Raw genomic sequence first — 24,576 nt, 5'->3', positions numbered from 1 at the left:
TGTTTCCTGAGCTCCCGAGGATCTCCATGGCGTTTGATGGGGTGACTTTGGGTTTGTAGCTTACATGGGTGATATTGTCATGATTCTGTCAAACCATCCGAGGCGGGTGACACCCCTGTCACCCAGATCCCCTCAGTGGGGTGAGCCGCCAGGACGGCAAGTTGGTGTGTGTGTGCGGGGTGCTCTCTCTGGGTGAGGACCTGCGTCCTCCGGTGCTCTGGGGTACAGCTGACTAGCTGGGGGTCCTGGGGTTGGTTGATGGCGGGACCAGTGGAGCCAGGCTCCGGGTCTTCCCTCCACGCATCTCTCACCTTTGCCCTCATGGTGAAAGGATGTTGACCAACCCCTCCGTGGTCCTGCAACTGCATCCAGGGCAGGAAGCACACGTGCCTTCTGGGGACCCTGTCAAGTAGCGCCCAGAGGTCCCCACCTCCCCTTCGGGGACATCCTTCTGTCTCTTTCTCTGGCCTGAGTCTGTCACCTCCTGGCCGCCCATCTGGGCCCGGGGAGGCCCCAAGGAAGGGGGAGGCTGCCCAGGCTGGCCGTCCTGTCCCGCCCTCGTCTTCTCCCCACAAGCCCGGCTCACTGTGAGGTGCGTGCGGCAGTGGGCTGCGGCCGGCTCTGCACCATTTCCCCGGCTGGAGGGAGGGAGGAACTTGGGGGGGCTAGTCCCAGGCCTAGCGTTGGAGCTGAGTGTTCTTGTCACAATCCACCCAGGGGATGGGCGTGGGGACAGGCGGAAATTCCTCCGGAGAGGTCTCTGTCGGGGGGAACCCTGGTTCAGACCACAGTGGTCCGTGCAGGGGCTCCCTGAAGACCCAGGGCCCTCCAGGAGCTTGAAGAGTTTGCCAAATGTTTAAGGACAGTGAAGGACCCCCAGAGCTCCTTCATTGTCACCTCGGGTTCTCACACTGCCCCCTCCTGTGACCAAGCTCTCGTCCCCGCTATTGTCTGAGGCTGACAGGGTACCCCTCATGCCCACCTCCCGGGACCTGAGCACTGCAGCTCTCTCCAAGCCTGGAGCCTGAGGAAGGCCTGGGAGTAGGGGCTGCCTCTAGGACCCTTGGTCACCAGGGGATGGGTTGCCCACAAAGGCTGGGCTTTGGCGCCCTCTGGTGGGCACTGGTACCATCTGCGGGGACTGGTACCATCCGAGGACCACTCTCAAGGACTGAGGGGTGGGCAGTCCTGGGTTTGTCCCCACACCCACAATGAGGAGCAGGCTGGCCCTGAACAAGTTGCACTCCACTCTGAGCTTCGATCTTCTCATCTGTAAAATCAGTAGCAGTCGGGTCTATGTCAAAATGTTGTCAGAGATGAGGCAGTGCAGACAAGACGGTGCAAGTGACCCACAAGATGACCCACAGCAGAATATACGGTATATTCAAGATGGTGAAAGTGACCCACAGCGCCCAGTCCTCCTCCCCTCCTGGGGGGACAGAGGCACTGAGCCCCGCGAACAGAGGGTCACGGCATCTTGCCCAGCCCCCCATCCTCTGCCAGCAGCTGCAGGGCCAATAGGCCACACGGGGTCACCCCTTGATGGAAGCCCTTCAGCTACTGCTGCCCGCAGTCCTGAGCATGCTGGCCTGGCACAAGGGCTCCCGGGTCGCCTGCCTGCCCCCATTTCCGGCTGCCCCTGCACCTGCCTCAGCTGTGCACCCACCCAGCTCCCGCCCGTCTGTCTCTCCTCGCCCACCTTCCCCGTGTGCACTCATAAACTCCTACCTGCCTTCTAACCCTGGTGGGGGGGCGGCATCCCAGCTTGCTCCCTGCAGTCCAGCCCACCCAGTGCCCTGCTGCAAACCAGCGCCCCCTGCGGGCTCAGCCCTCCTCCCTTGAGGCGCGGGTCCTGTGCCGTCTCACTCCCGCACTCTCTCCATTTGTGTGTCTCCCCTACAGTCAGGCCTCCTGATCAAGATCCTCCAGGTCTCGGTTTTCGCGGGGCCGAGGGAGCCTGCACACAGGTGCTGCAACCTCCGCCCACCTGGGGCAGCGCATCGGCAGTGGAGCAGGGTCACCTGCAGGCAGTCCCCTCAGCAGCCCCCACCCTGCCCCCACCAAGAGCGGGCCTATTTCTGGGTGGCCAGTGTCCATCCCATTGAAGCCATGGGTTGGGGTGGGGGGAGTCTCATAAGGGACTTGAATCTAGAATATATATATTTTTAAAAAACTCTTATAGCTCAATAACAAAAGCCCGAATAACCTAACTTATAATCAGTAGTTTCTGAATAGATATTTATCAAAGAAAATATACATATGGCCCATAAGCACACGAAAAGATGCTCAACATTGTTATTCATCAGAGAAGATGCAAATCAAAACCACAGTGAGGAGCTTCCCTGGTGACTCGGTGGTAAAGAATCCATCTGCCAACGCAGGGGATACAGGTTCCAACCCTGATCTGGGAAGACCCCACGCGCCGTGGAGCAACTAAGCCCCAGGGCCACAGCTCTTGAGCCCCAACTACTGAGCCCACACACTGCAACTACGGAGTGAACCCACGGGCCCGGAGCCAGGGCTCCTCAAGAGAGGCCACGGCGAGGAGAGGCCGGAGCAGCGCCACCAGAGAGGGGCCCTGCTCTCCGCAACTGCAGCCAAGGCTGCTCAGCAAAAAAGACCCAGGGCAGACAAAAATTAAACTGAAGAAGTAAATAAGTAAATAAAACCACTTCACACCCGCGAGGGTGGGTATCATCACAAAGTCTGACATAAGGAATGTTGATGAGGGTATGGAGACGCTGGGCCCCTCATACCTCGCTGGTATGCTTCGGAGAAATACTCCACAGTTTCTCAAAAAGTTAAACGCGGAGTCACCATTTGACCCAGGAATTGCACTCCTCGGTGGAACACAGGAGGACTAAAAACACATGTCCACACAAAATGTTGTGCACATGTGTTCATAGCAGCATTATTCACAGCAGCCCCAAACTGGAAACAACTCGAATGCCCATCAACGAATGTCTGACTAAACCGAGTATAAAACCGAGTATCACTCAGCTATAAAAATGAACGGGGAAGTAACTTCCTTGGTGGGCCAACGGCTACGACTCCACGCTCCCAGTGCAGGGGGCCTGGGTTCGATGCCTGGTCAGGGAACTAGATCCTACATTTTGCAACTGAGAGTTCGAGTGGCAAACGGAAAAGATGCCACAACTAAGACCCAGCACAGCCACACAGGGAAGGGAAAAACGTAAAAAACGGGCGGAGATGGATGCGAGTCACACCGATGAACCCTGAAGCATAACGACGAGCGAAAGAAGCTGGTCACAAAAGGTGACGCCTCATGTAATTCACTTCATGAGACGCGCCCGGAACAGACACATATACGTGGCCAGAAAGCAGAGCAGGGCCTGCCCAGGGCGGGGGGCACGGCGGGAAGAGGGGCTTGGGGTCATGCCGACAAGGTTACAGGTCCTTTCTAGGGATGAAGATGTCCCAACATGGCCTGCGGTGATGGCTGTACAGCTGTGAACATGCTAAAAACCACTGAATGGTACGTGCAACTTCAGTGGGTGAACCGCACGGCATGTGAATTGCATGTCAGTGAAGCTGTGGTCCGCACAGGAGAGGGCCCGCGGCCAGGCTGGTGGGACGCTCCCGTGCCTGCCCTCTGCCCGCCCCGCCCCCGGCCTCCGCCGCTTCTGGTGGACTGTGGAGGAGGCTGGCCTTTCATAGCCTGGTGTCTGACTCAGGATCCTCTGGTGGAGGAGTCCGGGCTCGAGAAGGACGGCTTCCTTCTGGATTTCAGACTGCCGCCTGTGAAGGGGTCAGGGGCACTCACATCCTTCGCCTTAACCGGGTCCCAGAGCCACACCACGTCCAGAGCCCCAGGGGGAGAGGCTCCTTGAAACGAGAGCTCACTTCCATTTCCTCTTGGGGCAGCCAGTGGGCGCCGAGGAGATGAGGACAAACGTCTGTCTGGTCCCCCAGACATGAGGCTGGTCCTCCGCCGTGAAGACTTTTGCCAGGCAACAGACAGGACAGATCTCAGCCAAGACAATGGTGACAGCCATCTCCGGACAGGAAGTGAATAAAACAGACTGGTGGGGGGTTGTCTGGGAGCCAGACCTAGAGGGAGGAGAATTTCAGCAGGTGGGAAGGGCATTCCAGTGAATTTCTATTATTTTTTTCCAAACACCTTATATAAATGAATTAATATTTCTCAGTTTTAATTTCAAATAATGGAACTATCAATCGATATAACCACATAAGCTACAGTTCTTCAGTTCAATAATTGTTCACAGTAAAGGAGTCTTGCAGCCAAAATATTCAAGAACCACTGGCTCAGGGCCTGGGGAGCTGCCTGCAGGCGGGCGGTGCAGTGTCCGCTTCAAGCCACTGGGCCCTCCCTCCAGCCCAGCCCCTCAGCCTGGTTTCCCCCGAGACCCCCAAGCCCATGCCCCAGCCACTCTGCCCAAGGCTGGATCCTGACCTACCAGCGTCCCTGGAGACGGCCCTGGAGCCCTCACACCCTCGGTCACCTTGTGAAAGTCGTGAGGAAGCCCCAGTAGCAAGGGCAGCAGCTCCTGAGCGCAGGCTCCTCGGGCTGGCCCTGTGTGCTGAGCAACAGGAAGAGGGCTCTCTGTACCCGTGGGCACGCAAACGAAGACGACAGTGGAGTCTAGAGCAACGTCTTCCGGGGCAGCTGGGACCGCAGGCGGTTCCCCAAGTCCCCAAACCCCGGCCACCACCAACCACGACCCCAGGACGCTTAGACAGCCTACCGGGGAGCCCTGGACACCAGGAAGGGATCTGGACCGGGCCACTCCGAGGGTCCAGCTGGGTGGATCTCAGCGTCAGGAGGCGGAGAGACCAGGGAGGGGCCTGCACCGGCCTGCGGGGGACCCTGGGCAAGTCCTTGCCCTTCTCTGGCCTTGGATTCCCTCCTGAGGACAGGAGGCGCTGAGATGTGCGCTTTGGCACAAGGCTCCAGTCTCTGCCAGCAACTCACCCTTCACACCCTTCATGCCCTTCATGCCCTTCCTACTCACCCTTCACATGCCGGCACCCTTAGCTCAGTCCCGCCTCCGCCCAGGCCCGGGCTGAGCCCCCTGCAGGCTCCCCCCCTCTACTTGCCCCCCTTCTGTCTCTCACCTCACATAGTCTGGGAACCTGTCCCTGAAGGAGGCCAGCCATTCATCCAGAAACGCGCTGCCCTGCTCCCCGCTGAGCTGGAAGACCTCCACGAAGGCCTCCAGGCCAGGGGCTCCATCACCGAGGCCCTGCGGAGAGGAGCTCCCAGCCTCACCCAGGGCAGGCCTAACCCGGGGTCACCGCACAGGCCCCGGGCCGGCCCTGCTGGGGAGAGCAGGGTCCTACATGCCCGTGTCACCTCCTAGGCCCCCCAGGCTTCCCCCCCAGGTCCTGCCTCCCCTCTGTCCAGGGCTCCCAGGGCCGCCCTGAGAGACCGGCCTGGCACAGACAGGCCCGGCGGGGCAGGAGGGACGGCCGGCTCCAGGCCGGTCAGGGGAGAAGAGAGACTCACCGGGAAGGGGAAGGCGGCCCCTCGGAAGCCCCCGAGGGTCCCGGGCTCACCTCCTGCCTCCCGAAAGCCTCACGCAGCTCCCGGACGTCCGTTTCCACCTGACCCCGGTGGTCTTCCCACTTCCGGGGCTTCAGCCTCTTGAGATGGGTGACCAAGGCCTGGAGGTACTCAGTGAATACCGCTTTGTACAGACTTTGCACAAGGCTCTGCCCCCACAAAAGAAAGAGAATGCAGAAGGCCGGAGAGAAGCTGTCCCAGGACAAGGTCTCGTGGCCTCAGGGGCTCAGCCTAGGGGTGGGGGCAGCAGAGTGGTCCACAAAGCCCCTCTAGCTGGGTCTGTGGGGCCTGGCCCCCAACTCTGCAGGCCTAACCCCTGACCACTGGGCTTCCACAACAAAGCCACTCCTTCCCGGGGTGACCGCCAGCTGGCCCCTCACCTCCCCGGGAGATCAAGAGCTGGACTGACGACCAGGGCCATGCAGCCCTGCCTGCCTCTGGCCCTGGGCCGCCCTGTTGGCAGGACGGTGCCCACAGCCCGGGGGAGGGGGGACGCCAGCAGCCACACAGAGCTGACCCCCTGGGAGCCCCCTTCTGCTCCTTCCTACCTTGTTCGTGGGAGGAGGAAGCAGACCGGCATAGCGCTCCAGGCCCCGCCGGAGGGATCGCAGAGCGTGAGCCAGCTCCTTGTCTTCCCTCCCGAAGTGATGCCGCAGTAGGCTCTGAGCACAGGAGTGTCACGGTCACTGAGGCCTGAGCCCAGCCTGTCTCCTGTCCTTGCCCTTTCTCTCTTCCAGCCCTGCAGGCCCCACCTCCCCAGCCCTGCTCCCCGCTAGGGGCACAGCCCTGGACCAGAAGGGCCCGCATCCCAGGAGCCAGAGGCTCGCCCACTGTCTGCCCCCAAGCTCGGTCCACCTTCTCCTGCTGACTCCTGGAAGCCTCCCAGAGTCCATCTGCAACCCTTGATGCCGCATCCTCCCCAGAGCCCTCCCGAGTCTTCCTGGAGCCCCTCACTCTCTTCTGGGTCCCCAGCAAACCACAGCATGGCACGAGGTCTCAGGGAGGCCTCCCCCCCTAGTCTCAGCTCCAGAGACCTGTGGCAGGGGTCACAGCTAGACCCACCCTGCGGGCAGCCCTGGCCACTCATGTCTCAGGGGAACACCAGACCAGATGTGCAGCCGGGGTACCTCCAACACCCCATCTGCACAATGCAGCCTCTTCAGCATCGTCTGTAAAACTCAGAGCCAAGTCCCGCCAATTGGCTGGGACTGCCAGGAGCTCTGACCAGACAGTGGGGCTCCATCTGCCCCCAGAGCAGCAGAACGTGGGGCTTGATTAGCAAGGTCTGCCACAGCTCGGGGCGAGGCCCTGGCAGTGTTCTCGTCAGCCTTGGCACCCTGGGAGGTGACCTGTCGGGGTCACTCCAGCTCTGGATCTTTCTGTGTCTCGCTGAGCCAGGTGCTCATATCTCTGGAAAATCCAATGGCAACCGCCTCAGAAGGCCCTGGACCCCGTGGTTTCCACATCTGGGAGGCCGCCATGCCCTCTCAAGGCTTCAGCTCCTGGGCCCGGCCCTTGGCATCTCCTGGGACCCCTGGGCTCTGGGCAAGGCCCTACCCTGGAGGCAGCCAGTGCTTAGGGGGAGGCACGGAGACCCTGGGAACACCGTAGAGGGGGCTTCACCTGCCTGGGAGGCACGTGGGGCAGAGTGGGATGGGGCAGGGGGCAGGGCGTCAGGCCTCCACTGGCCTGGCAGGACAGGTGGCTCCACAGGTAGACAGAGCCAAGAGCGGGTCTGCCCGTGGACAGGAGACTGCAAACGTGGACACTGCCCAGGCAGGTGCCCTCTGTGAGGGTGGAGCCGAGCCTCCTGAGTGGAGGCAAGGCCAGCCCCAGCCCCATCAGCTGGGTGGGGCCCCTCTCTGGCCGACAGGAAGCTGAGCCGTCCTTCTCCCACTTCAGACCAAGGCCCGGGCAGGGCGGAGGCTGGACGCAGGCAACTCAAAGCTAGCTGTGCCTGGGCTTTGCTGTATCCCCGTCATTGCCCTGGGCTGGAGAGAGCCCGGGAGACAGAGGCACCCTCTGGCCACACCACTGGGAGCAGCAGAGGCCCCTGCAAGGGCTGGAGTTGGGGGTACGTCACCTGGCACAGGCTTCTGACCCCGGACACAAGGTCGTCCTGGCTCTGGTCCTCGATGGCGCTGATGGTGCTCAGCACCAAGTCCGCCAGGGGAGTGTGGGCCTGGCCCAGATCCTGCCACACTTTCCTGTTAGAGGAAACCCAAAGGGCCTGTGGGGCCTGGCCGGGAGCCCTGCGGGCCCAGCTGCAGCCCTGAGCCGTGCGCACCCCCTCGCCGCTGACCCTCTATGTGCCCTCGGGCAGACAGACTCACTTCTGCGCCTGGTTGTCTACTTCATCCCCACTCTTTTTTATTTACGGAATAAGTGTTACATTTCCGTAGCATGAAATGCAAAAGGTACAAGAGAAAAACTCCTTCCAGCGCAGCCAGTGTTCCTGGCATCTGGCGTTTCCTGTATGAAATCCCGCAACTGTGTATCCAGGTTGGGGCGGGGCGGGGCGGGGGGCGGTGTCATCCCCCGCTTCTCACACAGGCACTCAGTCTACCGTCCATACAGAGCGGCCCACCGGGTCGGAGGCTGCCCACCCCGCCCGCGCCCGGGTCACACCGGGACCCACCTGAGGACGCAGCAGTTCTGCAGCGCGTGCAGCTGGGGGGAGGGTCCGGCCCCGGCCTGCTGCTGGAGGAAGTGGGCGGCACCCTCAGCCCGGTACCTGCGTGTGAAGGCGGAGATGCAGGCGCCGCCCGGTGAGTCAGCCCCACCCAGCAGTGCGGGCTGTCCCTCTTCTCAGCCTAACTGCTGCTTCTTCCATGAAACAGCAGGTGTGGGTGGTCGTGGTCAACATGTGGACCACTGGGGCTGGCTCTGTGCCAGGCGCTGGAGCGGACGCTTCCCAAGAATCTGTTCCTGTAATGCTGTCCCCGGCCCTGTGCGGTAAACGCTTCTAGAACCGGACGGCACTGGGTTTCTCCTGTGGTCTGGAATCACAGCTAACGCGCACTCAGGTCAAGGAAGAGGGAGGAAACAAGGCCTCTGGGAGTGTCTGGAGTGCCCACAGGGAGGGGAGGGGGCACCCCACACCCTGCCTGGGCCATTGCAACCCCCCCCAGCAGAGTGGGGAGAGAGGAGTCAGGAGAGGCAGGTATACCCCTGCTCCTCAAAGGCAGGAAAGAAGGGGCGCCTTTAAATTCCTAGAACACAAATCAATCACGATCTCAAACTAGTCACCCTGTGGTGGTTGGTTAAACATTTAAAACCTGGCTGATTTCATCTAAAAATTCACATCTCTGGCCTCTCATGAGTAACCTGCCTGGCGCCAGGCCCTTCAGAGACCCTTTGAAGGTGAACACAGCCACACTGGAAATCCCGGAAAAGGGGGCCCGGTGATGCTCTGGTACACAGCGCTGTGCCCCAAACTTCCTTCTGACTAAGTCTGGGCAACCCTGGCTACAGCTGCCCTCCCCTGAGCCCCCTGGGAGAGAGGGAGACCCCCCCAAATCCAGGGCCAGGGCAGAGCTGGGTGTGGACCGAGGAGACTGATAGCAAGTCCTGCTGGGAAAACCAGAGCAGGGAGTGAGGCTCTCAGCTCAGCCGCAAGGTTTAAAGGAGCGCCCTGAAATCCAGTAACCGAGAGATATGGTACTTCATCGCAGTTTTTAAAGCTCGATGGCAATTCCCTGGCGGTCTGGTGGTTGGGATTCTGCGATTCTACTGTTCTAATTATAATCCCTGGTTGGGGAACAACATCCCACAAGCCGTATTTGGCCAAAAAAGAAGATGAAACAAACAAAAATACCCTCAAAAGCAGTGTAACAAAATCCAGGATGCACAAATTTTAAAGGAAACTGGGTTCCTCCTAAGCTCGCCCTGCTGTGCAACAGAGCCACGAGCCCCATGCCCCCCATGCTGTTCAAACATCAGTTAATTAAAATGAAATACAATTTAAACCTCATGCCCCCTTAGAACTAGCTGGACAGCTGCCGGGCCAGGGCCTCCAGGCTGGACGTTTCCGCGGTCACACAGGACTGCCTCCAGAGCCAGGGCGAGATGTGGAGCGGGCAGGACGGGGGGCACCTGGAGCCAACCAGCCCTCCCCCTGCATTTTGTGAACTGGCCCGGGCCTGGCGGCTGGTGGCAAGGTGAGCGCTCTGACATGGATTAGCTGAACCCAGGCCAGGCCTCCCTACCTGGGCAGGGCTGCCTTTTCACTTACCTTTTCAGAAACTCTGAGAACGTATTCAGAACCATGGCTTGAACCCGGCTGGTAATGGGAGGCCCGATGTCTTGCACCGAATCTATGGTTCCTTTCAACAGCTGTCGGTCAAAGCAAATGGACTCTCGGGGGACAGGGACAGACCGCTGGGAGGATGCGACTCCCCGACTCTGCGCCTTTCCCAGCTGCCCCCACACCTTGCCCCCTTCCAAGCCTGCAGATGGCAAGGGGCAGACCCCTCCCACCAGGCTCCCCCTGTGTCCTCAGGCCTCCCCACTCGCATCCAGACTGGGTCCTGCCCTCAGCCTCACACACCCGGAGTTTCTCCCATTTGACACACACCCTGAGGCTGCACCAGCCTCCTCAGCAGGAGCTGCCAGCTCTCCCCCAGCCCATGCCCCAGCCCAACTCCCTCCCGATGCTCTCAGCAGGGCGTCTCTGCGTAAAGGCATTGAGGATGCTGTGTCTCATTGTGGTCTCTCTTTCTAGCCCCAGCAGTCAAAAGAATCAACAGAAACACCAACTCACCCCTGAGAAGGCGGCCAAACACATGCACACGCACACATACAAACATGTGCTTACGTATATACACACAGGCACACATACAGAGGCACACACATATGCTTACAGACACGCGTATGCACACACACATGCTCACACACGCATATACATGTGCACACATGTATACACACGTGCTTATACATCCACGCTCCTATACAGGCACACACGCATATACATACGTACACACGTGTGCACACATTCATATACATGCACGCACATGTTCACACTCATGCTCACAGACCAAACATTTTACACCAGGTAGACTGCACAATGTCTCCTGGAGCCTCAGGGCCCTCCCCACTGAAGCCCCACCCTCCCCAGACACCCATCTCCCAGGTCCTAAGTGAGACCCAGGAGTGGGTCCTCATGAGATGAGAGGTTCCCCGCAGAGGCTCCTCCCCAAAAGATACACCCTGCACCCCAGCACCGGGACCCCACCATCCAAGAGACAGGCCTCGGCTGAGTGCTGCCTTCTCCGCTCCTCGCCTAGCCTCAGGCACCACGCACCCCCCAGCACCTCCCCGCCCAGCCCTGCTCCAGTGCCCAGCAGCGCAGCCTCCCCCTCTCCCTCCTCCACTCAGCCCCTCCTGTCCGCACCACACCCCCGCCCCTCCCAGCACCCCAGTCCTTCCAGGCCCCTCCTCCTCCAGGCCGGCCACCCAGGAAGGTGCCAGGGGCCCTCATGGTGGGCATACCTGGAAGATTTTGAGGAACGCCTGGCAGGGAGAGGTGGCCCACTCTTTCTGATCACATGTCAGGACATTTTCTAGTTGCTTTTCCAACTCTTTCTGCTCAGAACACAATAAAAGCAACTTCCATCCCTGTGTTCTCGCTGGGGCACAGCCAGGTCCAGCCCCCCCTACAGCTGAGCCTGGGGACAGGAGTGAGGGGCAAGTCTTCAACCAGCCCAGGGATCCCCACCAACCAGCAGCCTGAAATGCCCCCACCTGGGGGACCCAGTTTCCCAGGTAAAGCCCTTCTTCCACAGCCCACATCCATCAACCCGTCACGGGAGGCCTGACACCTTCCGGATCCGCCCCACCCCTAAGTCCAGAGAAGACAACCGCTCTGTCATCACCACTCAGTCGGGGGCGGGGGGATGAACAGCTACCCTCGTTGGGGACCAGGGTCCCTGCAGTGACCAGGTCAGACGGGGTGCCCAGATACCAACAGACTGGGGGTCAAGAGGACATGGGACGCCAGGCCTGACAAGGCCTGGGCCACAGCTCGGAGGCTACCACAGCCTGTGGAGACCTGTCTGGGCTGGGGATCCCCAGGCCACTGGTGCCCTGCTGAAAATCTTGGGGTGACCCCTCAGGCAGGCTCAAGGCGAGGACAAAGGCTCAGGAGGAAGCCCCTTCCCACACCGCCAGCCAGAGCACCGCCAGGGAGCTGCAGTCGGAGGGGCCGTGTGCTTCCTCACGACCTACCACGTGCCTGCGGGCGCCCAGGTGGGGGCCGGCTTACCGGGGGCCCCGGGCCGAGGACACTTTCCTCCACGCCTGCTCAGCACTCAGTTCTCCACTCTTAGCCCTGCCCCCTCTCACGCCCCCACGCCCCCATGTCCCTAAAGCAGCAGGAACCTTATAGGGCTGGTGGTGTAGGGCAGGGAGAGGGCGCCCCACCCCTTGGCACTCGTCTCCGGGGGAGGGTGGCTGGAGTGGGGGGCAGCGTGGGGACCCAGCAGCGGGACCCTTTACTCCTGCCTGGGGGTCTGAACTGACACCTGGCAGCTCTGCTCAGCTCAGCTCAGTGGACGAGTGTGGAAGGCAGAGAACGACAAGGCCCGGATTCTCAGGCAGAGACTCCAAGAGCAGGAGGCTCTGACCCGGGTGCTTCAAGGGGACAGAGCCTTGAGTTAGGCCAGCACGGCTGTGCGCGCCGAGGAGAAGGCCGGGCATGTGTATCAGTGACAGGAAAACCGCAGTTTCAATGTACACATGTCCTGTGCTCGCTTGTGACAGCGAATCACGTTTTTAAAAAATGGTAGCGGTAGAAAAATTGTGATGACACTTTAAGTGCTCACCGTGTTGAATGAGAGGAGGAGGAAATGGCAACCTACTCCAGTATCCTTGTCCGGAAAACTCCATGGACAGAGGAGCCCGCTGGGCTACAGCCTCACGGTGTCTGCCATGGATTAACTGCCTGCGCCCTCCAGGGACAATCGACTCCCCATCTAAGCCTCCCAGTCTCTGGGGTCGCTCACTGGGGCCTGGAGAGCCAGACTGCACTGCTGGTCAAGGCTGCGACGGGGCCCGGCGTGGAGTCCCCACGGGCCGTTTTGTAACATGTCCTGTGACGCAGACCTACGGGGCAGTGGTCGAGGGCCCGGATCCGTCCTAGGGGTGAACTTGGGGTCCTGCTCAACCCCCAGATGCAGGACAAGGAGGCTGGGCGGCGGACGCTCCTGGAAGCCAGTTACCTGGGTCAGCTCCACCAGCCGGCTCTGCACCTGGGACATCCAGGTGGCAAACATCAGCGGGTCCAGGAGTTTCCTGGCGGCGGCGGGCCTTGACGTCGTCCTGCTGGATTGGAAGCAGCCGTGAGGGGCACAGGCCCGGCTGCGGAGCGGGGAGGGCTGGCTCAGAGCTGAGGGTGGTGCACTCCGGGCCGGTCCCCACCCCTGCTCAGGGAGAGGACAGCTGGGGGCCACGCACGGGAACTAAAGTCTCCGCGGTCATATCTGAGTGTGAGCTCGTGACGTGAGCTCCCCATACACTCACCGACAGGCTCACACACCCGTACCCATGGCACACCAGGAACACACCGACACACATACCCACAGACATGCACGTGTGAGCTCAGGCTGTCCCCTGAGTTTGCTCCCGCCCCAGGAGGCCCTTCTGAAGGTCCCTGCACTGACCGCAGCCCTGGCCTGAGGATCCTCACGCCAGGGCAGTGTCCTGGCCCAAGACCCCAAGGCCCCGAGGCGGACTCACGGCAGCTGCCCAAACAAGGTCTTCCCGGCCCAGGTGTAGAGCTCCCTGCAGCTGTCCCGGTCTCCACTGCGGGTCAGGAGCATGGAGAGGCGGCCCAGGAGCACCTCCTGGAAGCACTCTCTGTCGGTCGCTGAGAGGTGGGCTCCCAACCGGCCTGCCCTCTGGGGGCCCAGGCCACGATCCACGGCCTTGGCCAGCTCCGCCAGGTACCCGCCCAGCTGGTCCGCCGGGCTCAGGGGCACTTGGTCTCCAGGGCTCGGGGGCACCCGGTTCTCAGCATCATTCCTCAGCCGTGTCCGCAGCTGGCAGTCCCAGGAGGCCAGGTCTCCACCCAGCTCCCGGGAGGCGCCCCGGGCCCACTCCACTGTGGCTGCCACCGACCTGAGCTTCGTCTGCAGCTTCCGGCCACCCCCGCCGCCCTCCAGCGCCTCCTGGACGACCTGCCACATGCCCTGGGCCACCACCTGGTACTGGGAGCCACGGTCCTTCCCTTCCTCTGCTGAGGATGAGATGCTCTGACAGGCTTCCAGGAAGCGGCCCTCCAAGACCAGCTGTGAGAATCCTAGAAGGAGGGAACCCGAGGCCAGTGGCTCAGGGGGTGCTGCAGGAGGGGGCAGCAGGTGAGGGGGCGGGGGCTGCCACGGGGCTCCTCGGGGTGACCTCGTTTGCCTGGGGGTGCCTGTGCTGAACTCGCCATCTGTCGGAGGAACCAGCAAGAAGATGAGGCGGCCTGTTTGAAGAGCCTTTGGGGACCAGGTCTAGGGCCCAGACAGGAGCAGAAGGGCACAGGGTTCTCCAGATAAACTTCACATGTGGTCCCCTTCAGAGCCCGGCATGACACCTGTAAGCCTCTATGCTCCAGGGTGGATCGAGATCTGAGTCTCCGTCAGGTGACTGAATGGTTATCAGCATCCTGCCAGCACAGGTGGTTAACCCGGCATCCAGGAGGGAGCCCCCAGAGCTGGGAGCAGATATTCCAGCACAGGGGTTCTCTGCATTAATGCACAGCAGGACCCCCCAGGGCCATTCACGCCCATGTAGGGAGCCTGCTTTGCTGCCAGGTTTCAAGGTGGTACAGGTGGTGCTGGGTCCCGAATCGCACTGGAGACCTGCTTCTCGACAGTATCCAAGGGGCGACCAACCCCCGCCTCTTTCCACACACGGGACAGGCAGTGAGAGAGACGATCGACAGATACACAGGTAAGAAACAGATGATACATAAAGACGGAAGACAGATAGTAGACAGAAACATAGACAATAGGGAGACGATAGATGAGGGATCGATAATGGATAGATGACAGACAAACGACAGAAGATGGAGACAGACAGAGACGCAGCTGCCACAGATCATCCCGGACAGACAAAGGACAAGACAGAGACAGACAGACAGAGACGCAGCTGCCACAGACCATCCCGGACAGACAAACAACAGAAGATAGAGACAGACAGAGACGCAGCTGTCACAGAAGCATCCCGGGAGGGCAGGGTGGGACAGCTTGCACCTTCCATTTCCCTCCCTGGGTGCCGGGGGCTCCCCAAGTTCAGCCCCTTCTCCAGACAAAGAAGCAACCCAGGCCTGAGCAGCAGCTGGAGGCAAAGCCTCTGAGATGAGGTGCTTGGTCTTCTCCCCGAAAGTTCAGAGAAAAAGTGACCTTGGCCACATCAGGCCAGCCCAGCGATGGACAGGTGGATGGACAGGAGAGGCCCCCCGCTGGGGCTGGTGCCCGCTCAAGCCCTTGGACACGGGGTGGGCTCCTCGTGGTCCCCTCATCTCCATTCTCACCTCTGCCCACTGCCCTGCCTGCCCCTCCCCGTATAGCACCCCATTCTCGGGAGCCCCAGTACCACCTGTGACCCGGCCACCCTGGGCTGTTCACAGAGACCACTTCACCCAAGCAGGCACCCAGACCGGTTATGTGGCCCAGGTGGTGGCTCTTTCCAGGACTAAGGGGTGTGTAATGGGGGCACAGGCTGGGAAGCCCTCAGACCACAGGGAGAGGGGCAGGACCGCCCACCGGCATGGGGCCAGCCTGGGCGGTACGGACAAGAAGGGTCACCCCTGTCCTGCTGGGGCGCATGGGTGCCACACCCTGGACTGGGGACCCGGAGGGCCAGAGAGGCTTTGACACAGCACAGGGGAAGCATCCCCCGGCAGATAGCCACCCAGGGCCCAGGAGCATCTGGACGGTCCAGCAGCTGACGGCCTCAAAGGCCTCAGTGGCTCAATACGCAGGCTCGGGGGCAGCAGCTCATGATGAAGCTGGCGGGCACACTGCCTCTCAGCTCACCCTCAGTGAGCACAAAGACACCAAGAATCGGCTTGGAGAAAAAAATGAAGAGGTTTGGGAAATGCTGGAAGGGAAAAGGATGACACCTCGAAGTTCCAGGACAAAGCGCTTAGGGGCGATGGATGACCTGACTTCCTAAACGCTGTGGGTGTCAGGCAGGGAAGGAATGGTCTGAGGACCCCTCCAGGCAGGGAGAGACCAGAAGGGCAGAAATCTGCCTTGGATCCCAAAGGTCCTCAGCAACACAGCCCAGCCCGCAGCCACAGGAGGCAGCTTCTGGTGAGACTCGGGGCCGAAAGGACTAAGGGTGGGAGGAGGGCGATTCAAAGGCACCTGAACACTTCAGCATCTGTTCTCAGGGACTTTAACCTGAAAGGGCATTCACTTTAACTTCTAAATTTCCAAGTGGGAAAGGAGTTGTATTTCAAGTTGGGTCTTGGGCCTTTCCATTGTCAAGGGCAAAGGCATGTTCTTCCCTTCCCCAGTCCTCCTTCCTGACTTCTGGATGCACATGTGAAAACAGGAGCAGGGCAGCCATCCTGAGCTACGAGGCAGGAGCCCCACCTAGTAGCAGTTGGCAGCAGAATACAGGGTAAAAGTCTGGGTCCCTGAGCTCTAGGGTCCCTGAGCTGTGACCAACCTAGACAGCATATTAAAAACTAAAGACATTGCTTTGCCGACAAAGGTCTGTCTAGTCAAAGCTATGGTTTTTCCAGTAGTCATGTATGGATGTGAGAGTTGGACTTTAAAGAAAGCTGAGCACTGAAGAATTGATGCTTTTGAACTGTGGTGTTGGGGATGACTCTGGAGACTCCCTTGGACTGCAAGGAGATCAAACCAGTCAATCCTAAAGGAAATCAGTCCTAAATATTCATTGGAAGGACTGATGCTGAAGCTGAAACGCCAATACTTTGGCTACCTGATATGAAAAACTGACTCTTTGGAAAAGCCCCTGATGCTGGCAAAGATTGAAGGCAGGAGGAGAAGGGGATGACAGAGGATGAGATGGTTGGATGGCATCACTGACTCGATGGACATGAGTTTGAACAAGTTACAGGAGCTGGTGATGGACAGGGAAGCCTAGTGTGCTAAAGTCCATGGGGTTGAAAAGAGCTGGACAAGACTGAGCGACTGAACTGAACTGAACTGAGCTCTATGGAGCACTGGTGTGTATGTGCTAAGTCTCTTTAGTTGTGTCTGACTCTTTGTGACCCTATGGACTGTAGCCCGCCATACTCCTCTATCCACGGGATTCTCCAGGCAAGAATACTGGAGTGGATTGCCAGTCCTCCAAGGGATCTTCCTGACCCAGTGATCAAACCAGCATCTGAGTCTCTTGCATTGACAGGCAGATCCTTTATCATTGAGCCACCTTGGAAAGCCCTAAAAAATATGTAAATTTTATCTTGCTTAAACCACTGTTTTGTTGGGTCTCTCAGTGAAAGCAGGTGAATGTACATTGTAATAAAGAAAAACTTAGAACCAGGGCCTATTGGATCAGGACAGCCTCCAATTATATTTGACTACGTTGGCAGGGGTGAAGAGTCCGTATGTACCCCTAGTAAATAGCTCCGTTCTTTTTTTTAATTAATTAACTTTTTATTGGAGGACAATTGCTTTACACTGTTGTGTTAGGTTTTGCCCTAAAACAACGTGAATCGGTCATAACTACATATACATCCTCTGCTTCTTGAGCCTCCTGCCCACGCCCCCATCGCACCCATCTAGGCTGGGCTCCCGGCCCTACAGCAGCTTCCCACCAGCTGTCTATTTTACACGCAAGGTAGTATAGTTATGCTAATGCTACTCTCTCAATTCATCCCACTCCTTCCCCCACTTAGCTCCTTTATCATAATGAATTAGCTTAGATTCGAAAACAGGAAATCTAGCCCCTGGAGTCTCTGTGATGTTAGCCACCCCGGCATCACCGCCCTTCTTTCCAGAGAGGCGTTGTGCAGGGAGCAGCCACGAGCCACACGTGGCCACTGGGCACTTGTACGGTTCAAACTGGACTGTGCTCTCCGTGCGAAGCCCACATCAGTTTTCCCAGACTGAGTAGGAAAAAAGGAATGTAAAATATCTCACGAGGTTTTGTTTGTTTGTTTGAATGGCTGTGCTTCGCAGTACATGGGATCTTAGTTCCCCAGCCCTGGACGGAACCCAAGCGCGCTGCATGGGAAGGGGCGGAGTCTTAACCACTGGACCACCGGGGAAATCTCTAAGACATCTTAACAGTGATAATGCCGATTGGATGTTGAAGCATGCTGAAATACTACTTTAGCCTAATGAAACAAATCAGTGAAATAATTTCACCTATTTCTGTTTTTACTTGCTCCCGTGACTATTAAAGCTTCCCGTGTGTGGTTCACGCTGTGTCTCCACGGGACAGCCCTCTCCTGGAGCTCGCACACCGCCCCCTTCCGAACCTGAGAGGAAACCCCTGTTGATCCCGCCCCACCCTGGCTCCCCTCTGGGTGGGAGCACCGATCCCCCTCCCCAAAAAGACCAGCCACCCTTACAAAATCCTGAGGTCCCTCAGGGTTCTGACGAACACGACTGTATTGATGCTGTCAGCAGGAATACTGGCGGGGACGGGGTGAGGCCAACGAAGGTCAGACATGGGGTGGTGGCCCCTGCTGTCTCCACACACGCCCAAGCGATTGGGTGAAGGCAGACAGGCCCGGCCAGTGCCCACCATGCCCTCCGCCGGCCGGGGACCTGAGGGCAGCTCAGCTGCCCTGGACCACCTGACCATCTCCCGGTTTCCCCACCAGCCACACATGGGCCACCACAGTTGGGAAAGGAAGGGAAATGACCCTGGCACAGTGACCATCCTGGCAAAAGTGCCCCAATGTCACCAGGCTAGTGAGGACCCGGGAGACCCCCTCCGAGATCCCATCTCCTGTGAGTCGACTGAAAAATGCTTGTCCCTTAGGGGATGATGCTGGTCACTGTCCAGATATCAGACATAACGCCGGTGGGGCGCCCTATCCCCCACGACCCTGGGCTCCCACCGCAATTCTGCAACTTCCCACTGCCCACACAGAAAACCTGGAAGACCATGGAAGCCTTTCTCTTCAGGAGAATTCTCTCTAGCTTATAAAAGCACCAGCCCCTCCAAAATAACCCCAGCCTCCCCAAGCGCCCCCCAGGACCAGGGCCTTAATTAACAGGGCAGTTCAGCCCCACTCCCCACTCAAGGCCATCCAGCGAGCTTCCCCGGACGCAGACCCAAGCTGTGGGGACACAGGTGTGGGTCCCCCACAAAGACACACCCAGCCCCACACCCCCCCACTCCTCTTCTCTCACTCCCGCTCCCCAGAGCCGGGGGCACAACCCTGTACCCAGTTCTGGTTGTCTGGATGGGAACACTGACCCCCTCACTTGCTGGGCAAGTGACTCAGCCTCTCAGAACCTCTGTTGCCCCAGCTTTGAAATGAGCTTCACGTGAAATCCACGGTGAGGCGTGTCTCACGAGAGGGAGGCCTCTTGGCTGACAGACTCTGTGTGGGCACCATTCCTGCCCCCCGTGTGAGCTCGAGTCCCCCCCGCCCTGCCCCTGGCCCGGGGCTCGGCTCCATCCCACCCCCGTGGCAGCCGAATGTCAACAAGCCTGCACCCCCACCCCAGGTGCGGTCCTCCAGGCTTGGCAAGGAGGGGTCTCATCACTCTGCTGGGTCCCCCCAAACCCTCAGCGTGACAGCCTAGAGCAAAAAACACTGAAAGAAGGGATGGATGAGGAACAAAGGAATGAACGCCCCGAGAAGGAAGAGACAGACACGCCTTTCTGCCAGATGGAAAAGGCAAGGGTGACCCGGGTACCTCCAGAGCTTTCTGCCGGAGGAGCAGCAGCACTCCGGGGGTCTCGATGCCTGCGGAACCAGGCCAGGATCGTCCATCGTCTATTTTTGGGCTGGCTTTTGAGTCTTCTCTCTGCTTCTTCCCTTTCCTCTCTTGATTTCTTTTTCCACCGACCCATCTCCCTCCCTTGACCGTCCAGCTCGGCAGACAGCCGCTCAAGGCTTCTGAGTCACTAGCTTTCTTAGTCATTCTCTATCAAACAACAGAAATTAAAGGCGGGAAGTTGGATGACAGCCTGAGAAACTTCCTCTGCAACTTTGTAGGCTTTCCTGAGTCTCCCTGACCAGGGCTCCCTTCTAATGGCAGGTCCATTAATTAGCCCATGGATGCTTCCCTGGTGTCTTGGGTCAACTCTCGGATGGAGCAAAGGCCAGGCAACTGGGCAGGCCACGCGAATCCTGTGCTCACAGCGGACCACACCACCAGCACACTCCCACCCCATCACTGCCATCAGCGGGAAGAGTGCACTTTTGTTTAGGTTGTTTTTTTTTAATCTGTCATTAAAGAGAAATTATTTATAGCTGTGATTTCTTTCTTTTTAAAACAAATTGTGGTAAAATATATACAACACAAAATTTCCATTTCAATCATTTTTAAGTGTTCAGTTGAGCAACATTAACTAATACACATTTTTGGGCAACCACCACCATCATTCCCTCCAAAACTCCTCTCTTGCAAAACTGAAACTCTGTCTCCATACTGACTCCCCACGCTCCCCGAGCCCCTGCCAACCTCTCTTCTCTTTTCTGTCTCCATGAATCGAGTATTGTAGGAACTTCGAGTGGGAGAAGGCAATGGCACCCCACTCCAGTACTCTTGCCTGGAAAATCCCATGGACGGAGGAGCCTGATGGGCTGCAGTCCATGGAGTCGCTAAGAGTCAGACACGACTGAGCAACTTCACTTTCACTTTTCACTTTTATGCATTGGAGAAGGAAATGGCAACCCACTCCAGTGTTCTTGCCTGGAGAATCCCAGGGACGGCGAGCCTGGTGGGCTGCCGTCTATGGGGTCACACAGAGTCGGACACGACTGAAGCGACTTAGCAGCAGCAGCAGCAGCGGCAGCAGGAACTTCATGTAAGTGGAACAAACAGTATTTGTTCTTTAGTGGTAATTTATTTCAACTCAGTTTAAAGTCCTCCAGGTTCATCCATGCTATAGTATGTGTTAGCCTTGCCTTCCTTGTAAAAAAAAAAAAAAAAAAAAACGAAGGGCTATGACCATCGCCTGTGGACCACCCGCTAAGATCCTGCAGTCCCAAGGGAGGGGCCTGGGTTCTATCCCTGCTCAGGGAACTAGACGCACGCCGCAACAGAGATTGCTCCCGTGTACCACAGCTAAGACCCGGCTCAGCCAAACAAATAAATATTTTCTAAAATATATGAAACTTTATTATCAATTCACTCTTTACAATTATTTTATTGTGTCAAAACACACATATCTTTTACCATCTTCTCGAATAAGGAGCTGACTTTTTACATTTTTATGTATTTATTTTTGGCTGTGCTGTTTCGCTGTCACTGCTCCAGGGCTTTCTCTGTTGCCGCGAGCGGGGCTCCTCTCTGGTTGAGGTGCGGGGCCTCTCATTGCCGCGGTTTCTCTGTGGGCGGAGCACAGGCTCGCGGTGCGCTGGCTCCAGGAGCTGCGGCTCGCGAGCGCTAGAGCACAGGCTCGGTGGTGGTGGCGCACGGGCTTCGTCGCTCGGGAGCACGTGGGATCCTCCCAGACCAGGGAGCTAACACGTGTCCCCTGCATTGGCAGGCGGGTTCTCTATTGCAATTACTCTTTTAAGTAGATAAATTAAGCTTTTAGTTGGAGTTTCAATATCAAACTCAAAAATAAATAGAATGAGTAGATAGAAAAGTAGAAAGATAGAGTAGATCTGAAAAGCACTATGAACCAGTTCAATGTAATTAGAGGGTTTCCCTAGTGGTTCAGATGGTAAAGAATCCACCTGCAGTGCAGGAGACCCAGCTTCGATCTCTGGGTCAGGAAGATCCCCTGGAGAAGAGAATAGCTATCCGCTCCAGTATTCTTGCCAGGAGAATTCCATGGACAGAGGAGCCTGGTGGGCTACAGTCAACAGGGTCATAAAGAGTTGGACACAACTGAGCGACTAATACTTTCAATATCAAACTGTCAAAAATAAACAATGAATAGACAGAAAGCAGAAGGCTAGAGTAGACCTGAGAAGCACTATGAACCAAATCAACACAAGTAAGGTTTATACAATTTTCACACAACAGTAGGACAAATCTATTCAAGTTCCCATAAACTATAAACCAGGAGACTTGGGAACATATCCAGGTCCCTAAAAAACAAAGGTGCAAAAATTTCATCGCCCAAAGGCGTTGAAATCATACAGTCTGTTCTCTTATCACTGTAGCATTATGTTAGAAATTAACATAAAAAGATATTAAAAAATAACACTTATTTTCAAGTGCAATGTGAAGTTTACCAAGAGAGAACTTTAACTTAGCCATTGAAAGCCTCAATGAAGTCATAAGACTGAAAAAACAGAGAGGATGATTGCAGAGGAGAAAGCATTTAAATGAGAAATTAACATCAAAATGAGAAGTTACTACCAAAGATATTTTAAAAACCCCATGTATTTGGAATTTAAATGTTCACTTTTAAATGATAGGTCTATCTAAGAAGCCATAGCAAGGAAAATTTGAAAATATTTGTAACAATAAAAATGAAAACAGAATTTATCAGAATTTGTTGCCTGTAGCTGAAGCTGCTCAATGTGACTGGCAGGTAGATTCTTAACCAGGGGACCAGAAATCCTCACTCACCATTTTAACTGTTAGGTGAACCAATGTGGGTTGTGAAAGAATTCATAGAAGTGTTAACAAGAGAAGAAAAGAAAGTTTTTATTCACTTTTCCAGGGAGGAAAGGGGCAGATGCATAGAGTGGCTCTGGCCTTGGAGGCAGAGGGTTGAGTCTTTTATGGAGTTTAAGGGGCAAAATGCAGGAAAGAGGGGGAGCGCTCACGTCTATTCTGGACTCCAGCAGCATCTGGGCAGGCTGCTGTCTATAAGATGTGGTTTTTCTGGGAATCTGTAACGTCTTGTCTTCAGTAATTTTCCAGCCCTTGGGTGTCTGCATGAGACTTGATAGTGGCCCTTGACAGATGTTACTCTATTCTGAACAGTGTTAGATGAGTTTACATTTCCCCCTCGGAATGGTAACTTATTCTTCAGTGTTACATGCGCTTCCCTGATGGCTCTGTGGTAAAGAATCCACCTACAGCTTTAGAGATTCTGGAGACCTGGTTTCGATCCCTGGTCAGGAAGATCCCCCTGGAGGAGGAAATGGCAACCCACTTCAGTATTCTTGCTGGGAAAACCCCACAGGCAGAGGAACCTGGTGGGCTGCCGTCCGTGGGGCCAGAGTTGGACACGACTGAGGCAACTGGGCATGCCTGTGCCCGAGTTGGGACTACATGGGACTCAACTGACCCATTTTGGGGAACTGAGGCTGAGGTTTCCTTTTCTATAACTTCTCCCCACTGAGCTGGGAATGGAGCTATTTTCCTTGGGAGGCCAGGTGGGTTGTCTTGGAGGTGAATGAAGACCCTTGACAGGGAAGAAAGGTTCGGTAAGGGCAGTGAGATGGATTTTTTAAGAAAAGAGGAGAAACCTGATAAGACAGGAGCCGGGGCACTTGGCTGGTGGTCCAGTGGTTAAGACTCCTCCTTGCAATGCAGGGAATGCGCGTTCAATCCCTGGTTGGGGAACTAAGATCCCACATGCCGAGGGGCAGCTAAGCCCATGCTCCACAACTACTGAGTTTGTACTCGAGAGTCTATGCTCGGCAGCTAGAGGTCTGTGCCCCACCAGGAAAGATGCCGAATGGCAATGAAGGTCCCTATGCTGCAATTAAGATCTGACACAGCCAAATAAATGAATAAAGAAAAAGACAGGAGCCCGAATGAAGGAGCAGAGTCTGGCAGTTATGGCTGAGTGCTTGATGGCTGTAGTGCTGCCCCTGAAGCCAGAGCTGTGGCCTCAGTTACCGGGACCGACAGAGGTTCTCGTTTAGTCCGGTATCTGCAAAGGTGGGCGAGAGGCCCCCACCTGGTGCGGGGGTGCATCGGGGTCACAGGGGCACGACGGTGTGGGTTTGGATCCAGGTAGGAGGTGTATGGAGATATGCCAAGGTCCGGAAGGAGGGTGTGCAGGCTGTAAGAGTCATGTTCAGGAGGAAGCTTGTACCTGAGCCTTCTAGCAGGGGGCAGATGGCAGTCGGACAAGTCCCGCCAAGGGGTTAAGCAGGCAGAAGCTTTGGGAAGGCTGGAGCTGTTATTTTCCCAGGTGAGACGCTATTATCAAAAAGCAAAGCCCCAAGCTTTGGGGGAAAGAAAGAGCCGATGTGTCTGGGGCAGGTCCCACACTCGCCTGCGTAGGGAAGGCGCTGCGGGTCGTCTACAGGCGAGGCCAGGCGGCAGTGGTGCATTTGACAGGATGACAGACACAAGTCCCTCGAGACGGCCGTTGGTTCAGGAGGATGTTGGTGTTGCGTCGTGCTCAGTCGCTCAGTCCTGTCTGACTCTGCGACTCCACAGACTGTAGCCCGCCAGCTCCTCTGTCCGTGGGATTCTCCAGGCAAGAATACTGGAGTGGGTTGCCTCCTCCAGGAGATCTTGCCGACCCAGGGACCGAACCCTTGTCTCTTATGTCTCCTGCATGGGCGGTGGGTTCTTTACCACTAGTGCCCCCTGGGAAGCCCTCTTAATGTCTAGAGCTTGAGACACCTGTTGGGTAACTTAAGAGGTGAAACCTGGGTGATATTTTTGTCCTGAGACTCCCAGGGCGATCCCTCTTCTCACAGTTGTATCATAAGAAGGGCTTCTCCGAGTCTGGGAGGGCCAGGGCCGGAGCGGAGGTGAGGGCTGTCTGGAGGGAGGAAAAGGCTGACGGGAGAGAAGAGTTCCCCTCCAGGGGTTCATTTCCAAGTCCCTGGAGGGCCTCAGAAAGCGGTCCCTTTATCAGGCCACAATGCGGTATCCAGATTCGAAAGGAACCAGTGAGGCCCAGAACCGCCCTTAATTCCTTTTCGTTATGACGCAGGAGAGAGGCTATAAGCTCTTTGTGTTGAATAGTGACTGCTTGCTGTCCTGGGGACAAGAGAAATTCTAGAT

At 57.1% G+C, this 24,576-nt stretch overlaps 1 protein-coding gene across 1 annotated transcript; it reads right to left on the bottom strand.

The window, feature by feature from the left end:
• Positions 1-3,274: 3,274 nt before the first annotated feature.
• On the bottom strand, positions 3,275-23,891 carry LOC147348899 (uncharacterized). Its single transcript, XM_086365449.1, has 17 exons — positions 23,834-23,891; positions 23,452-23,512; positions 15,786-15,868; positions 15,295-15,374; positions 13,280-14,037; positions 13,128-13,215; positions 12,763-13,002; positions 11,036-11,128; positions 9,780-9,880; positions 8,184-8,279; positions 7,629-7,752; positions 5,943-6,207; positions 5,539-5,762; positions 5,098-5,225; positions 4,728-4,889; positions 4,440-4,562; positions 3,275-4,071 (listed from the first exon to the last, which is right to left on the bottom strand). The coding sequence occupies exons 1-16, from the start codon at positions 23,889-23,891 to the stop codon at positions 4,481-4,483; spliced, it is 2,643 nt and encodes an 880-aa protein (XP_086221575.1). The 3' UTR covers positions 3,275-4,071; positions 4,440-4,480.
• Between the last annotated feature and the right edge of the window lie 685 nt (positions 23,892-24,576).

This window comes from Bos grunniens, chromosome 21, assembly GCF_055505025.1.
Source record: "Bos grunniens cultivar Pamir isolate PY7600 chromosome 21, Bosgru_T2T1.0, whole genome shotgun sequence".
NCBI lineage: Eukaryota > Metazoa > Chordata > Mammalia > Artiodactyla > Bovidae > Bos > Bos grunniens.
Note: the sequence above shows the minus strand (reverse complement) of the source record. Positions and strands in the feature narration are given on the sequence as shown.

Excerpts from the sequence above, each read along its gene's own strand:
- LOC147348899 (XM_086365449.1), bottom strand. The coding sequence starts at position 23,891 with ATGCACCACTGCCGCCTGGCCTCGCCTGTAGACGACCCGCAGCGCCTT. Across the intron at positions 13,216-13,279 it reads ACCTTGTTTGGGCAGCTGCC|GCCAGGGCTGCGGTCAGTGC; the intron begins GTGAGTCCGCCT and ends GAGGATCCTCAG. Across the intron at positions 5,763-5,942 it reads CCCTGGTCGTCAGTCCAGCT|GCCACGAGACCTTGTCCTGG; the intron begins CTTGATCTCCCG and ends TGAGCCCCTGAG.